Source organism: Lampetra fluviatilis, chromosome 39, assembly GCF_964198595.1.
Source record: "Lampetra fluviatilis chromosome 39, kcLamFluv1.1, whole genome shotgun sequence".
NCBI classification, from domain to species: domain Eukaryota; kingdom Metazoa; phylum Chordata; class Hyperoartia; order Petromyzontiformes; family Petromyzontidae; genus Lampetra; species Lampetra fluviatilis.
In genome coordinates, this window is record NC_136313.1 from 8,978,819 (window position 1) to 8,995,429 (window position 16,611).

At 50.2% G+C, this 16,611-nt stretch overlaps 1 protein-coding gene across 4 annotated transcripts in view; it reads right to left on the reverse strand.

Annotated features, from left to right (window-relative positions):
• Positions 1-4,440: 4,440 nt before the first annotated feature.
• Positions 4,441-16,611, reverse strand: part of LOC144945971 (solute carrier family 12 member 1-like) — a 131,937-nt gene continuing 119,766 nt past the window's right edge. For 3 of the 4 annotated variants that reach the window (XM_078874662.1, XM_078874660.1, XM_078874661.1), the window contains exons 19-28: positions 16,266-16,372; positions 15,029-15,111; positions 13,254-13,406; positions 10,747-10,821; positions 9,437-9,565; positions 9,107-9,218; positions 8,202-8,288; positions 7,613-7,748; positions 7,113-7,180; positions 4,441-6,422 (exon numbers count right to left, since the gene is read on the reverse strand). In XM_078874662.1, coding sequence (XP_078730788.1) covers positions 6,287-6,422; positions 7,113-7,180; positions 7,613-7,748; positions 8,202-8,288; positions 9,107-9,218; positions 9,437-9,565; positions 10,747-10,821; positions 13,254-13,406; positions 15,029-15,111; positions 16,266-16,372 — 1,086 coding nt within the window. In that variant the 3' untranslated portion in view covers positions 4,441-6,286. The remainder of the gene's footprint in view (positions 6,423-7,112; positions 7,181-7,612; positions 7,749-8,201; positions 8,289-9,106; positions 9,219-9,436; positions 9,566-10,746; positions 10,822-13,253; positions 13,407-15,028; positions 15,112-16,265; positions 16,373-16,611) is intronic. The other variant, XM_078874663.1, reaches the window with a different exon arrangement.

Genomic DNA, 16,611 nt, shown 5'->3' on the forward strand with positions numbered 1-16,611 from the left:
GGAACTGCTTCTCTTTGGTGAGGCGTGTGATGTTAGCTGGTATTGATTTATTGAATTTCGAGTCCATCCTGCGATTGCCTTGGCAGGGCCACACCAAATGATTTCGCGGGCCTTATACGGCCCGTGGGCCGGACGTTCCCCACTCCTGGCCTACAGGTATAACACGCTACTCCAATGCTGTCAACCACACATTCACATTTTGCGGGACGTCGAGATGCGTGTGTTGGTGTACTTTATTTCACTTTTACGTGACGCAAATATTTGACTGAACAAAAACTGTCAATCTCGCGTCGGTATAAGCTACTCTGCCTCGCCACAGATTCTCCCAGTCGAATGTAATTCCCCGCACGTGACAATCGCCTCGCACGCCCTTGCCGGTGTGCTGGCCTCTTGGGTGTCCGGTACTGGCGTGTTGGTGAGAAGAAATGGGCACCGCGGTGGCTCTTCAACATCACGTCGAGGCTCCCTGTGCACCTGGTGGCTGACAGTGGGGCACGCTGCAACCCTCGAGTAGCAAGCGGATCAGATGCAAGAGCACAAATCGTGAGTTCTAGCGACTTTTTTTACAATTTCATTTAAAGAAAAACACCCCCGTGTCCTGGAGTGGGCACGGGATAAACTGACATAACCTGCCTGTATACCGGGCGAGGTAGTTCACTACCTCGCCCGGTATACAGGAGGTCGAGGGTTCGATCCCGACCCTGACGCCTACTATATTTGGAATTTTCATGTTCTCCCCGTGGTCCTCCGGGTTTCCCCCCTCCACGTTTAGAATCAACATGCGTTTAGAGTATTTGGCTGCATTACATTCCCACATGTTAAGCCACTTAGTTGAGCCATCATTTGTGGCCAGGTCGCTTCTGAAAAAGAGCGATATAGCTCAGTGGGACTTACCTGGTAAAATAAAATGTTTAGTTTATAGTTTAGTACATCACTCTACTCAATTTGGACTACAGTACACACGCGGCAGCGGCAGCATCAGGAGGGGGCGATTTTGCCAGAAACCTGCTGGAGTTTTCCTCGGTAAAAAAGTGTGTCTTTGTGCAAATGAGAGATATACAATTACATTGCGACGAGATTAGTGGTTGGCGCACCGCGCCGTGAACACATGGGACACAGGGACATTGGGAAATTGGGACACGCGCGTGCAAGATTTGCTTGACCCGGCAATCGATTTCCACCTCGTGGTATCGATTCCGTGAATTTCAGAATTGAATATGGCACGGCACGTAGCAATTGGTCACTTTGTACTGAATCAATTATGAGGGCTAGAAGCGATATGACATTATGAGAGCTAGAATGGATATAACATAGTTGTATGTCAGGGATAAATACGATTATTATCAATTACATTTTAACACGTAGGTTTTCGCGACCAATATCATCCATAAGATGTTTTGGGTAAGAGCGCGCAAATATATAAATGTGTCGTTAAAACCCGCCACAGCCAACTAGTAAGGTTTGTTACGTAAACAGAACGTGCCAATTCGTCACTCGTACAGCACACCGGTGTGTTGGAGAGCCAAGCCACAACATTTACAAACGGAGTACGACGTTTCGCCAGTAATTACAACTAGCTTCATCAGGCGACAGCCAGATTTGTGGAGAAGTCCACCTGTTTCGTTCCTTACATAGAGGCGTAGATGTGTTGACCACCCTTCTGCGCTCTTGCACAATGTGGGGGGGGGGGGGATTACTGAGGCAACCCACATTATGGATGTGCATTATGCGAGCCCTTTGAACTTGTCCTTCCTGGCGATTGTGTTTATTAAAATAGCCCTACTAATCCCTATTGAAGTACGCTGCCCTTTGTAGGCATGCATTTAAATAATGTATTATTTGATGATTCGCTTCCACGCAGCACTAAGAAGGTAGAGTTACAGTTATTTGGATTTCTTTCAATTTCGATAGAGTTTTGCACAAAACTTCAACATTATCAAAATCAATTGAGTGTTCTTGTTGGCACGCGTGTTCTGCTCCTGCTAGATACGAACCCAAAAACCTTTATTATGAATTATTATGAAAGCAACATTAATATATTTACGCATTCTAACCCAAAAAAACCTCTATTATGAAAGTCTGTGTGTGTTCGCGTAACTCGCCCACGTCCAAATAAACCTGGCACCCACCACGAAGCACGCGCACTCGAAGGGCGGCAGCCAAACGTGGCACCACCCATGAGAGCGCTGGCGCGTACTCGGCCACACGGAGCTCCTCCACCCACCGCCGCTGCTGCTCGTGCAGAGGTCATGGACGGCGCAGTGCTCGCGTTGACCTTCTCGCGGAGGTCATGCACCGCTCGTACCATTGCGTGTTTGGGTCACAAATATTCACTCGCTTCTCGTAGCATTCCATGCGTTTCTCAGTTGTCTATCTCCGACCAATTCTCGCTTTAATCACATCGAGACTAAACATCTCTTCTCCATTGAGCTGATGTTTGGCGATCTCAACGTCTGAAAAAACTGAAGCAGTCCGCGACAAACACCGAGTATCGGTGGAGAACCAGCCCTGGCGCCAGACCACGGGAGGCCGCGGCTGCGTTTCCCAGACTGTTGCTGCTGAAAGGCAGACGAGCTGGGGGGTTTGTTTTAAGGGTGGAGCGAACGATGTCGAGTGAAGATGATCGTTTGATGCTCAGTGGGAGTTTGTTCCAGTGAAGGAGAGCAAGAAGGAAAAAGTGATGAAAGAGCGAGGAGGGCACAGAGAGGGACTGCAGAGACTGGGAGCGTAGAGGACGCAACGGGACAGAGGAGGGCGAGATGAGAGAAGCAAGATCGGGTAGGGAAACACCATGAAGGGATTTGTAGACCCCTTACATCCACGTGACCCCCATTGACCCCATACACACCCGGCTTACGGGCAGGCTGCGTATAATTAACAACTCAATGTTGTGAGCACACGGAGGTAAATGTTTGTCACGTGACAGTGCAGGGATTGTGTTAAACGGGCTGTGACCATTGATTGAAACACAGATTTGAACCCAGGATCATCGCGGTTCTGATTTATTGACCACTCGGTAACATTTTCTTGTAAATTCTGCTGGTAAGACACTGTCAACATTGGTCCAAAATGCACTTGTACAGCATCAGTGATGCTGAAATTTTATGTAATCTCAAAGGGCCATGGGGCCGATGCGATGTGTAAAATTTGTTTTATTGTGGAGAGACATATCTGAAATATATATTTTGTGCTTAGCTATTGATACTTCTCATTGGTGAGCCCTTCTCTATCTGTAAAATACGAGATGCATTCATTGATCCCTGTCAATCATCATCTGCCAGAATTTAATCCCATGTAATATGTTTTGGTTGAACGTCAACATTAAGGGGGCTGGCCTGTATGGGAAGGACCAAAAGGGCACACATTTTCCAACCCTCTCACTCAATCAGAATTAACATCCACCGAGGATACATAATATACATACCAATACTCACCCACGAGCTGGCCAGCAAATATGAACACTGCATCAGAATGTATGAAACCAACCCCATCTCTGAAGACACCATGTCAGCTGGGGAAGAGCTCAACTGATGGATTGGCAGAAGAACAACAAAAGTAATGGCAGGAGCAGATCGAGAACACAAATATGACCCAGCATATCGCAAGAGAGCGTGGTCCAAAATCGAAAGACTTGAGCAGCAACTTAAAGAGCAGAACACCACGAACGTCACCGCAAACCGGATGGCACTTCTCCAGATAAATAACACAAAAAGCAGAACAGGAAACCTCAACAAAATGAACAAGAAAGCAATGCCTTTGGTGACCAGTTCATGAACAATAACTTCGGTGACCAATAGCCCTCAAGGGTATGAAGACTGGCAAGGCAGCAGGCAGCGATGACGTCCGCACTGAACACATACAAAAACAAACTTTGGACCAACAACAAGTAATTGTGGCTCAGTAGAATGTTCAATTCGGGCGCAATGATGAACCACATACCCAAAACCTGGAGGAAAACATGTGTTTTGGTGCTTCGGAACCTAGGAAAAGACCCCATCTGACCCCAAGAGCTTCCGACCAATGTCCTAGTCTGTGCCTAATTGTCCTACTTGTCCATTGCTACTACAGGTCCTTGTCCAGGAATCCAGGTCTTGAGCCAGGCAGAAGAAGCAGCAGCAGCCTTAGTCTTGAGACTCATGTTAAGGCAGCCTTGGGTGTGGCCTCTCCAGCCAACTCACCATGCTCAGCAGTCCAGCCAAGTTCAGCCACCCAGCCAGAATCCCTATAGCTATGTTACCGAATGTATGCAGTATCACCCCACCCCCCTACCGACTGCCATGTGGAACAATTTCCTTAACACCGACCTTACAACACCGAAATCTTGCCCTCCATAAAGGTAAGGACATCACACCAAGGATGCACCACAACCATTCGCCTTGTCAACATGTCACCCACTCAGGACAAAACATACCGCGTAATAAGGCACAATAATCGAGAAAATTCCATAAACAATTTATTGCATTTAACTATAAAGGCTTGCAATTCTGCCCAAGCGTACAATTAAAAGGGACATAATTACACATCACTTTGGAAGAACACATTTGTTTTTTGGATTTACGCCACCCTTCCAATCATTCAGAAACCCAGCGAGCTGTGTATAGAGAATAAAGCGAAAGCAGCAGAACCAAGCCAGTTAAAATCAACCCTGCGAGCCCCGTCATCGTCACTCGCACACACGGACCACCCGAGTGAACCCTCCCATCAAACGTGCCAACTGCTGCACAATCCCCACCCTCGATTGAAAATAAACCTTGGGGTCATATGCCGCTTATTCCCGGGGACCCATATGACCCGGAAGTGACCGTTCTTGTTGCATTGTTGCCCTAGACATGGTTGTTGTCACCGAGAGAAATAAGGAGGACAGGTGTTGAAAGGCAAACGTGTGGTTTTCACTTTCGTGCTGTATGGCTCTCCGATGCGTCTCCAGGTTGTTACCACGCATCGATTCGGTGCAATGTCCGACATTTCATTTTGTGTGCCAGGAGCTCCTCCGGAATTGAATTAAAGCGGAATCTGCGAAGCACGCGGCGCGAAACGTCGGCCGAATCATGCAAAATGATGCGTGGTACAACCCAAAAACAATTTATGGGGGTGTATAAAGAGCTTGGATAGCATGTGACCTATCGTCGGTCATATGGCAGTCAATATGTTAAGGCCCCCACCAAACACACCTTTATCCACTCAACACCAATGCCACCTACCACACAAAGTTAACCGCGTTACTTTGTCCTCTTGTCGTCGAGTGAATGTCCACCGCGATGGCGGAGCAATTAAATCATCTCGTGTGCAGGAGTGAGATGGATCGTTACATTGCAAGGCCGTGGTGCGTGATGGCGATGGCTTTGTGGGAGATCTTCATCCAGCAGCGGATTGATCGTGGCTGATCATGCCACCAACAACGGCACCCGTCAGTCACGTGTGAAATTAACATGGGCCGCTCGCAACTCCCTCGCATTCATGGAAAATAAAATGATCATTTACACCCCCCCTCCCATCCTGTATGACACCAAAAGGCACTTAAAAACTTGCGGCTGAAAGAACTGCATACGGACAAATAACAACTTACAGCGAACCCTCAAACGTCAACGCAACTGCATTCGGAAATCAGGACTACATAAACGTGCTCATGTCAAACCAACAGTGGGCAACGATTGAAAAATAAGTTGACAATCGGACCCGGTGTGCACGGCAGGTTTGCACCCTGTGAATGTCGAAGACTTTGCTACAAAAACGTCTACGCGCATTGCCAACCTTCGGCCTCCCTTTCCGTTGTTCAATAACCATCCTTAAAAACACACCTTAAAAACCGAGGCCTGTTATGATAACAAACAAACAAAAAATAAAGCACGTACAGCAGGCAACCTGGTCCGTCTCTACACATTAATAAACCTAAAAATTTCTTCAAAAAACTAACGAGACAAGTTTCAATTAAAACAATGCTACTATTTCATTACCCTCCACACCTGCCCGCGAGCGCCTCCTAACGCCGCCCCATCAATCCGACTCCTTTCCGGTAGCAAAACCAAAAAAATTAAACGAAACACACATTGCACGCTTCTTTCTACGCTCCGGCAAAAACCCAGTCTAAAAACTCGCGTCGAACGCCCAACAAGCGAGGCCGATGCAATCAAAAGAGCAGGCCAAACCGCTTTCCAGTGAAAACGCAACGGAGACCCCCCCCACACTTGCGTTGCTCCTCTCTCAAATGGGTACAGACATGCGCTTCCCAATCATCTCCGCACGCCCCCCCACGCCCCCCCACTACCCAGCTTCCGCACGCTGGCGCTCACGAGTAGAATGTTAGCACACTCTGGTGATTTCCGCGGACGAGCAGTGTGGGCGGTAGGTTCTTCGACAGCACCTCCAGCCAGGCCATGTAGAGCGTGCTCGAGACCGCTCCCTTGCGCGCCACCGGCAAGCTCCTGCCATGCACACGCGCAAAGACAAAGGTCACCCGTGAAGCCTTAACAAGACCGTTGGGGCAAGTGCTGTTAGCAAGGACCTATGAAGGCCGGCACGGCACACGAGGGGGTGCGTGGTCATCACCACGCCCGACCGCCTTTGTATCCCTAGAGACGATGCCCTGGGACTCGTTGGTGAAAGGGCCCCAGCTCTCTCTCACCCCGTGGATGGATGGACAGATGCCCTTAGAGCTGTTTGGTGAAGGGCCCCCCGCGAGGATGCCTTGGGAATCGTCGGTGCCACCCCTCCCCGGGCCACACCGGGCGTCCATAGGTCTCGTTGTAGTCTTCGTTGTTGTTGGTGCCGAGCTGAGATTGCGTAATCCCGGGCTGCATCTCGATTTTGCTTCCACTCCCCAACTGTATGTTTCCCTGGATCTCATACGCCACCCTTCACCCTCGCCGCCAAACCCTCTTCTATCCTCTCATGTATTTGTCTCTTCACTTTTGCAAAGCACCTCGAGCTGTGATTGCATGCAGATGCTGTGCAAATACAAATTGTTGTTTTATGGCAACGGGTGGGTGCTGCCACTACCATGTAGGAGCACTCCGGAAGTGAATGACACCGACAACACGAGTGCGATGGAACTTGACGAGCCATTTTGTTGTGTAACACAGTAGCACCATCAAAGTAAAAAAACCATCACTTACATGACAATGAGGTTCGCCTTGCGGGAGTGCTCCTGCAGCAACTCATTCATCCGGATCTGACGGTACGTCTACGACAAACCATGTGCACACACGCACACGCACAAACACACACGCAAGCTGTCAGGTACAACACGGAGTGGACTTCTTCTTTCGTAACCAGGGGTATGGAGGGAGGGGGTGCCCTGCAATGGCTATGTCTATGTCCACGTTATTAAATCCAAGCTGTATATGATGGCGTAGGAAACCTCAGGCCTATGTGTACTCCCTCAAAATGTATTTCTTAAGAACCCGTGGCCACAAGAGGCATACCACTTCAAAATGGCCTGCAAACGAGATGTAGCCAATCACTGCCAGCACTTTAGCCTCACTAATTAATTGGTCACTCGCAGGGAATATTTTCAACCCGGTAACAGCGCAAAATTTCTTGTGTTCGGCAGCCTCAGTTCACGCTTCCGTCACCGCGAGGGCCCTCTTCCAAAACCAGGTCTCCTCGCCGGTACCTTGTCGCGAAACCTCTCCAGCTCGTCGTCGGAGATCTTGCAGGGGTTCTCCTGCCGCAGCTTCTCCGCCTCCTCGGCATCCAGGTCCTCCTCGTGCAGGCGGTACGGCTCGATCATCTCCTCGAACGCCTTCACACTGCCGCGGCACACACCACGGCGCCAAACGCCCCCCCCGCCGTGTCAAGCGGTCGCTTGATGCCCTCAACGCCGCTGCCCCTCACGGCCTCCTAAAATGCACTCCCCCACCGCCCCCCCCCCCAATCCTTATCGTGGGATACGTGCAACGTCATGAGCACTAATTGTATTAAAGTGGTGGCTGAAAGGGGGACTGAAAAAGCTGAGGTGTTAAACACAACAGATCCCTTGTAAAACGCCGTATAAAGACCATAGGGGCATAGCGGTGTTAAGCATGCATCTCTGAAGGCCTAAACTACACGGTAAGGGATAGGAATTGCGAGGCCAGTAGCAAGCCTGACCACCTTTGTCGCCCCAGCGCTGATGTTGACACACACCCCCCGTACCGGGTACCCGTTTACGGCCAAGCCTGAAGAGGGGAGGCCCAGGATGCGTCGGCTGCACAAGGCCTCACCTATCCTTGTCCGGCTTTGTGTTCATATCTCCCAGCACCTCGATGTCCGAGAAGTCGATGCGGAACTTGCTCAGGAGCGTCGCCATCCTGGCAGTCAACAGCACCGTAACGTACGGACGTTCACATGCAACAAAGACAAACATCCCCCCTATAGTCATAGCAAACTGTTGGGGCAAGTGCTTAGCGAGTAGCACCTATGAAGGCCGGCACCACGCTCGGTCGCTCCTCAGTGCTGAATGTTTTACACATTGCACCCGGTACTCATTTAATGCCGAGTCGACCTTGGGGAGGCCCAAGATCGGTTCAGAAATTCATTAACGATGTTGGCCATAACCTGGAGTGCAAAAAACACACCCACAGGGGTATCGCCCAATTGCCATCTCATCACCCCAATACTCCGATACTACCACTGGCTCCCAATAAATTTCATTAATCGGGTACACAGGCTGCAAAAATTCACATGGACTCGCCCCCTTCCTACCCCTCCACTCTCATTTAACTCTACTGCCTTCCATGCCCGTTATCTCATTATTGACGAACTGATGAATTGTTTAGCCCCCCCCCACCGCTCATAGTTGTCAATTGTTTTCATTAACGAGTGCTGAACTATTGCAGCCATCTAAAATCCGGAGGTGGTCAAGGGCCTTCCCCGTTGATGTTGCGTCCTTGCCTCTGAATTTTTTTCCAAGTCAGAATGGGGAATGCTGCTGGCACGATCGAATCTTTGAAAATAAATTTTTGTTTAACATTGACTTCGCTTTTATTTACCTATTTAATTATTATCCGTTTCGATTGGCCAACGGGTTTTGTATTGTAAAGTGCCCCTGGGATGCGTCGCGTGACGATCGCACGAGGAGCGTTGTTAGACTAAACAAACAAACCGCGTGGCCGAGTAGGGGACTCACACGCGCTTGTCGTGATCGATGCGGTTGATTTTGCCGCCGATGAACACTCGGATCTTGCAGTCGCGCCACGTCTTCTTGGTCGTGAGCAGGTAGGGCACGAGCAACGTGAGGCCTGCACGCGATAACGTGCCGCATAGAGCCGTGTCAGCGTATGAGACTTTATGGAAAGACCCAAAGAATACGTTTCTACATGTGGAGAAAAAAACCGGAGGACCCAGAGACAAATCGACATGACCATGGGGAGAACACTCAAAACTCCAAATATACCAGACGAGGTAGTTAACATATCGCCACCACGGCGCCCCATCACCGGCGCACAGACCACCTCACCTCCGTCGTCAAACAGCCACCACACGTCGATGGTCCCCTTGCCCTGGCGGATGTTGAACTGCGCGCTGGCGTCCAGCAGCTTCTGGTCGAAGTTGGTCAGCGGGAGGGTGTGCAGCTTGCTGCGGCGCTCTGTGCGCGGTGGCATGAAACAAAAAGAGAGATCGTCCCATGCAGCCATTAACAAGACTGTTGGGACAAGTGTTGCTTGGTCAGCACCATATCAAAGGCCGGCACGGCACGCGATACGTGCACCGCGCCTTTTGCCAGCTTACGAATCGAGATTAATGAATAACAGTGATTGCCGCCGTCAACGTCGATGGAATGTTTGTGGTGCACAGGTTGAAGAAAAGGTGGGTCAGGAGAGGACAAAAGCACCACTTCAAGGCCCTTAAACACCAAGTGTAGAGACCACAAGAGAATTCATAGGAGAGGTTCCATTGAAAAACGAAATACTTTTCAAACGCAAACCTTCACGCTCGGGGACAAAAAAAGAATTGCCAGTGCTTTCCAACACCAACTGCTTAAAAAAAAACAGACCGCTTGGACGAGCCTTTCCAAAACATCCAAGATTGATTCGACAATGAGAATCAATTGGTGAGCACGGCAGGGGGGGGGGGGGGGCGATGGATTTCCACGAGGCAGCGAGAGGAGTGCGGTTTGAAAAGCGCCGGTACAGGGCGAGAAACGCCGGCGAGCAACGAGACATCAGCAACACGCTCCGGCACTGGAGAAGAGAATAGAATACAGCAGTTAGAGAGCACAATAATCCAGGGACAGAGAGGTGCAGACTGACATAATCCTAGGGGCAAGCAAGTCGAGTCAAGGTGACTTGGAGCTTTAACTGAACAAAACTGCCCTTCAAATATTTTTTTTTTTTTACAATGAAAGTAATAACAAAAAATTTACTGTACCGCCACTTAAAATTATTTATTTTAGTCTATTGACCTATCAGCTCTTCTGAACTTGTGTTGAGCAGCAGCATTTTATTCAAGCCCTTGTGCTTGGCGATACAGCACTAGGGCAATGCCACAGTAACGTCACTCGAGTGTTCCTGACCCTAAACTGAAATGCTTTTTTCCCATCGTAAAAGCATCAAACTCTTGCGCTTTCCCAGGGCACCCAGCCTGCAACGCAGCTGAAATACCGCACGACAACAGGAACTATTTATTTTATGACTTGCGTCTTCCTTTGAAAGGAGAGAATGCAGCGCATCGGGAGAGAGAAGTGAGGAAATCTGAAAGGTTCAGAAGGGGGGTGACAGATCGAAGGCCGAGAGTCCAAGGTCTTTCCAACATGGTGCTCGGGCCTGCCTTTATGCAGCAGAGGCTTTGTCTGCTGCCCTTTGCCTTCTTCCTCCTCCGCTCCAGGGGTGCCGCTGCCAGTGACTGTTCGACCATTAAACGGTGTGCGAGTACACACGCACACACGCGCACACGCGCACACACACAACCAAATACATCAACAACTTTCTCCGGCCAACGCAGCTCGCATTTCACCGACAATCGTGGGTGGGCAGCCTTTTCCTTACGGGGGATGGAATAAAATAACAAATTCCAGCCACTCTCAACCCACTACTGGAGGAAGGCCTCCTTACATCACCATACTTCACTTTTGGACCATACTTCACCACGCTGGTCTGTATGGGTCGGTGAAGGGGGGGGAGGGGGAAGTGTTGGGGGGGGGGGAAGGACAGGATCAGTGTTGATATTACTCGCCATGGCCAGGAATTGAACGCGGGTCGCTGTGGGTTCATAGCCAAGTGCACCAGCCACTCATTATTAAATCGATTCATCGTTTACCTCCTTAACGGTGGAGAGAAACCAACAACCAATTTAATGATCGCAGCAGGCCAGCTTTGCAGACCTCGCGAGTTCTTTGAAAAGGCCAATTAATTCGGATTAACGGTACGAGATCACATCCATCACCCGCGTCAACCTCTTATCAAAATCGTCCGTAAACTCTCCCACCGCGCCAGTGCGCGTCTCGGACTCAGCCTGCGATCAGTGGGAAACGGGGCCCACAGCAGAAGCCGACTCCTCGTCCATGAAACAACGCTCTTCCCCAGAACATTCGCGAGTCTGAGTAGGTAGAATCTTTTAGGTGCCGTCTTGAAACATATCGGTTTTCACTTGCACAGCCGGTCTGCGTATGTGTTTTGATTATAGTGTGCTGATCTTTAAAGGTGTATTGAAAAATGTTGATACTGATACTCCTGCTTTTATGGAGTGACTCATGCAGCCAGCTATGGCTGCAAAGTTTGGTCGTACATGTCATGTATATCGTTTATTGTTAAATTTGATTCACAGTTCCTATGATCGCTCTTACATTGTTTTATAGCTTTATTTTTGTTGATTTTGAAAAGTTTTGGTTTAGCCATGTTTGTTTATTGTAGTACAGAGTTAGCCTGATAACTTTAATGTAAATTGTCTTATGGTTGTTATTGTTTGACTTGCATCCCACTGGGATTTTTGCACACAGCGTTGACATACGGTGTTTTTTCTGGAAGACTTTGCTGTTTTTTCCTGGATTTTTCTGTTTGCATGTAGTCCCTTTAAGATGTTTCTTGTTCATGTTTTTATTTGTTGCGGTTGCACCCCAGTCAAGAGCCGCATGACTCACAGGGCTATACCTAATAAATGAAACTGAAATGTGCCTTTTACATTGTTTTGATTCCTTTCAGTTTTATTCAGTTATATCTGTTAAGGGTTTATTCAGTTTTATTTGTCCGGGGTTTGTTCAGGTACCTATTATTTTATGTACAGCTCCGTGAGGCCTTGTGAGACTGGCGCTGGATACCACCGAGCTTTAAAGGGTTAGTTTCTTCTGCCCATCGTCCAAACCAAGCGCTGGGAGCTCAGTACGAGCCAACGACGGTCACCTTTTCACCCTCGCCCCTTTCCCCATCTGGCCGTCAGCTACGCCACAGGGCTCCCCCCACCCCCCCCCCCCATGACGCTGGCCCTCTACCACTTCAGGTCGGGGAGCAATTCCTCAAAGCGTGACATCTAGCAGAGGAACAAACGCGAGTCCTTCGCGACGCGGAGATAAGCTGGGCCTCGTGAAGTCACGTGCCTTCCAGCGTTAATAATGCCTTAAGCGGCTTTCCCGTGAGCGTGTTTGATAGAAGAATTCGTCAAATTAAACTCGATAAACGTCAAGACGGCTTGCGCCCGAACGAGGGCTCTGGCGGCCTCCGGTTTTTCCCTCCACATTTAGAATCAACGTGGGTTTAGAGTATTTGGCTGCTAACTATAGATTTCTACGTGAAAAGCCACTTCATTAAACTATTATTTGTGGCCAGGTCGCTTATGAAAAAGAGCTATATAGCAGCTAAGTGGCCCTTACCTGGTAAAATAAAAAAAACTAAATGGAGGGAGTCGACTTGTAACTCTCGATCGGGGCGGAGAACAGCCTCGTTGCTTCCTCCGAGAAAGTGTCACCATGCGACTGGCTCCACAGAGAGCGCGACGCACGAGCTACTCCACGGGCGAGGCCCATTTTGTCAACCTACTGCTGCTGCATGAGGAGGGCTCACCACCCCATGCAGGTCCGTGATGGTTTTGTTAACGGCACCCGCGTCCCGGTAACGCGTGCGCTGCGTCCCTCGCCTACTCACCGGTGTGGGCCAGGGGAATCCTGGTGCGGGCACGGGAGTTTGTGACTCATTCTAGATTTGAAGTTTTTCGTGACTGCAAGGATCCATACTCTTTGGTTCTTTCGGTAAAGTCACGCTTTTGTGACTCGCCGGAGGTACCGGACCGGGCTCCGGGCTTGACCGCGGTGTCTCCCCGGTGCGCTCGCGGCGTTTCTCACTCACCGATGCGCAGTGGAGTTCCCGGTTCGGTGGGCTCCTGGGGGCTGCTGGACTCGGATTTGTCACCCCCCCCCACCACCACGTCCGTGAGGCCTCCCTTCTCCGTCTCCATGTCCTTCTCCTCCTCGCGCTCCTTCTCCAGCAGGCGGAGCTCCTCTGTGTCACACGCACGCAGGCACACACGCAGGCACACACGCAGGCACACACGCAGGCAACAAAAAGACAAAGATCCCCCATATAGCCTTAACAGACTGTAGGGGCAAGTGCTGTTAGCGAGCACCTATAAAGGCCGGAACGGTACACGAGGGGGTGGGTGGCCAGCGCCACGCCTGACCGCCTTTGTCTCCCTAGTGGCGATGTTTACACACCGCACCAGGTACTCATTTGAGGCTGAGTCGGCACACACGCAGGCACACACAACCGCCAAGAAAATGCACCGTTGTTGCCATTGCCACCACTGTTAAGAGTCGTGACGCAAACAACAACGGCGGTGATCAGACACGTGACTGGGCTGCTTCCCAGCCAGAGCTCATTTAGCTGTGAATTTTACTTTAGTTGTCAGTCTTAGTCCGTTCGACATTAAGTTCACCATTAGATTATTAAATGTTGGTGTCAGGGGTGCCCAATTTCCCTACCACCCCACCCCTCCAATATAATTTAGTTACGTTCATATAGAATATAAAACATTTTGAACGTGATTTAAAGCTTTCGTGACTGCAGGGATTCATATTATTGGTTCTTTCAGTAAAGTCACGTAGAAGGGAAACAATTAAATAATAAAAATATAAGACAATAAAATTCTCACGACGTTTCGATTGCAACACAGGTAATCATCATCAGGTGTGAAAACCACAGCATGATTGCTTGTGTTGCAATCGAAACGTCGTGAGAATGTTATTGTTTTATATTTTTATTATTTTATTGTTTCCCTTCTACGTGACTTTACCGAAAGAACCAAGAATATTTTTAACGTGGTCGGGTGTGACTTTAAAATCAACGGAGGTGTAAAAAAACGATGGTGTCAGCTGTACCAACGTAGACTCATGCAGATTCATCAACGAAAATCTCGATGCACCCTTTACGCACTTGATCTGGTTTTAAGATGACGACCGCGTGACCCCACAGAGCCCATGTGCAGCGCACACATCGCTTGTGCAGCAACATCTCCAGAGCCTCGGTCTTCAACGGCGTTGCTCGGCGATTCAGAGCCACGCGCTACTTTATATCTGTAGCGCTGCAGCCCACCACATTTAAACAGAGCGGCGGTGTTTCATGGGACAACAACCGAACAAAATCTACACCCCCTCTATGTCCTCCTCCGAGATTGCTGCCGGGTGGCCCAGAGGTCGGAGCGTTGAGTCGGCACCACCGAGGTCCTGGGTTCGATCCCAGGCAGACGCCTCCGATTAATTAGATTTTTCAAGTGTGGTGATCTGACGTTCTCAGTCCCGTCACAAAATGACCGCACGTAAAAACAACACCCAAGCGTCAACATCATCATCATATTAAATTTGGTTATACATAAAAAATTTGGCTAAATTTGTACTGTGTGGTCACGAGGTCACTTGCAACTAAGGAGGTAGTTCTGCGATATCCGCTTCCACGGGCTGTTCTTCTCACCGCAGAGCGTCTTGCTGCTCTCCGGATGTGCGAACGGGTGCTTCTCATCGTCGCATGACGTCGTTTGCGCGATCGGGATTCAATTCCGGGGGCGGGAGGTGGACGGAGATATAAAAAGAACACACGAAACCGGCGTGGTGACAGGAAGCGTGTCTCACCCTGGATCTGCACGATGTGCGACACGTCGAGGCCCTCGTGCAGGCGGAACACCAGCACGCCGTACTGGAAGTCAAACGCGTCGCTGGGGGCGGCAGCGGAGGGAGAGATGCGACGACAGTTTAAGAACTGCACCGCCGCGTACGATTTCTTGTGCGATCGTTGCCTTATTCCTCTCCCGATGCGTTTTCGGTTTATACCACGAGCGAGTACGGCATGGTCACACAACCCCACCGCGCAAGGCCCGACATGGCATGGGGTCTGTTATTTAGTCAATTATTATGAATTAGAACATAATTATTATCTGCATCCTCACTTGAAAATAAACCTCCATTTCACCAACCAGAATCAGAAACGTTCGCTCGGCTTAAACCACCTTTCCAACGCAGCTCCTGCGGCAGTAGCGCGTGCGGGCGAGCGGAACCTCCCGCCTGGCTGCCTCAGCAGCAACCAACTCGGCCCTTCGCGGCCACAGCCAAGGCTGGGGGGCGGCGGTGAACGGCAATGCGCGAGACTCGCCGCTAGGGGGCGGCTCGTCCTGCGAATCTTTACGTTCGGTCCCAAATATCCATAGAAATTACTCCACGAGTGATAGGGGAGGGTGGGTCAGGTTGGGTTTGTGTGCATATGTTTGCCATGTGTGTGTGTGCGCGCGCGTGACGGGGTGAAGGTGGGGGTGTCGCGGGGGTGATGAATTATGTTTCCCTCTTAATGAGCCACAGGACCCGAGTTTGAACTCGAACTGCCATCCTCCATCCCCCGGCAGAGCGTTTCTACAAAAACATTCCCCCCCCCCTCATCTCGCATTGGCCCACCACATTCTCTCGGCTAAAATTTGCTTCGCGAACTCGGGCCGAATTCCCCACGTCCGAATTTTGACCGAGGGGAAAATCATCACCCCAACGTGTCACAATCGTAACCTGGTCACAGCTCGTGCGATAATTCAATTAGTGCCACAAATCAAACCACTTTTCTTGAGCCCAGCGTGATTCGTCCTCGAACTCAGGCTGACTCAAACGTAGGCAGACTCGAAATCTGGCCAACGTGGGCCGTAACCTGAGCTCGGGACAGCCCAAGTCATTCCAAGTTATCCGTCCCACGGAAAACGAAGCGTCCGAGTCCGGAATGCCAGCGACGTGGGCGCGGACCGACACACTCTACGACTGCGCGTCTCTCCTCCGGATGGCCCCGCGGATCTCTGGCTTCCAGCGCGGGAGGTTCGGCCGCCGCATCGCTCACTGGATGATGTTGATGTACTCGTCCACGTCCTTGGATTCGGCTCGCCGCCAGTTCTTCTTGAAGCCGACCACCAGCGTGTTGGGCTTCATGCGGCCCAGCCCTGCCGCCTGGAAACACACCACACACACGCTTCACTCCTGCTTCCAGGTCTTTTTTTCATTTTTCAATGTGACGTTTCATCGCAAACTATCCCCGACTGTGCGATCGACGTCCTGACGCGAGACGGAGAATCCCGTTGGGAAATCTCACAGAGCAGTGCAACCGTTTGTGTGATTCAGAGAACGGCTCATGGAAGTGGATATCGCAGAGATACTACCGAGATCACTTTCTTCAAGTCACCTCTGGT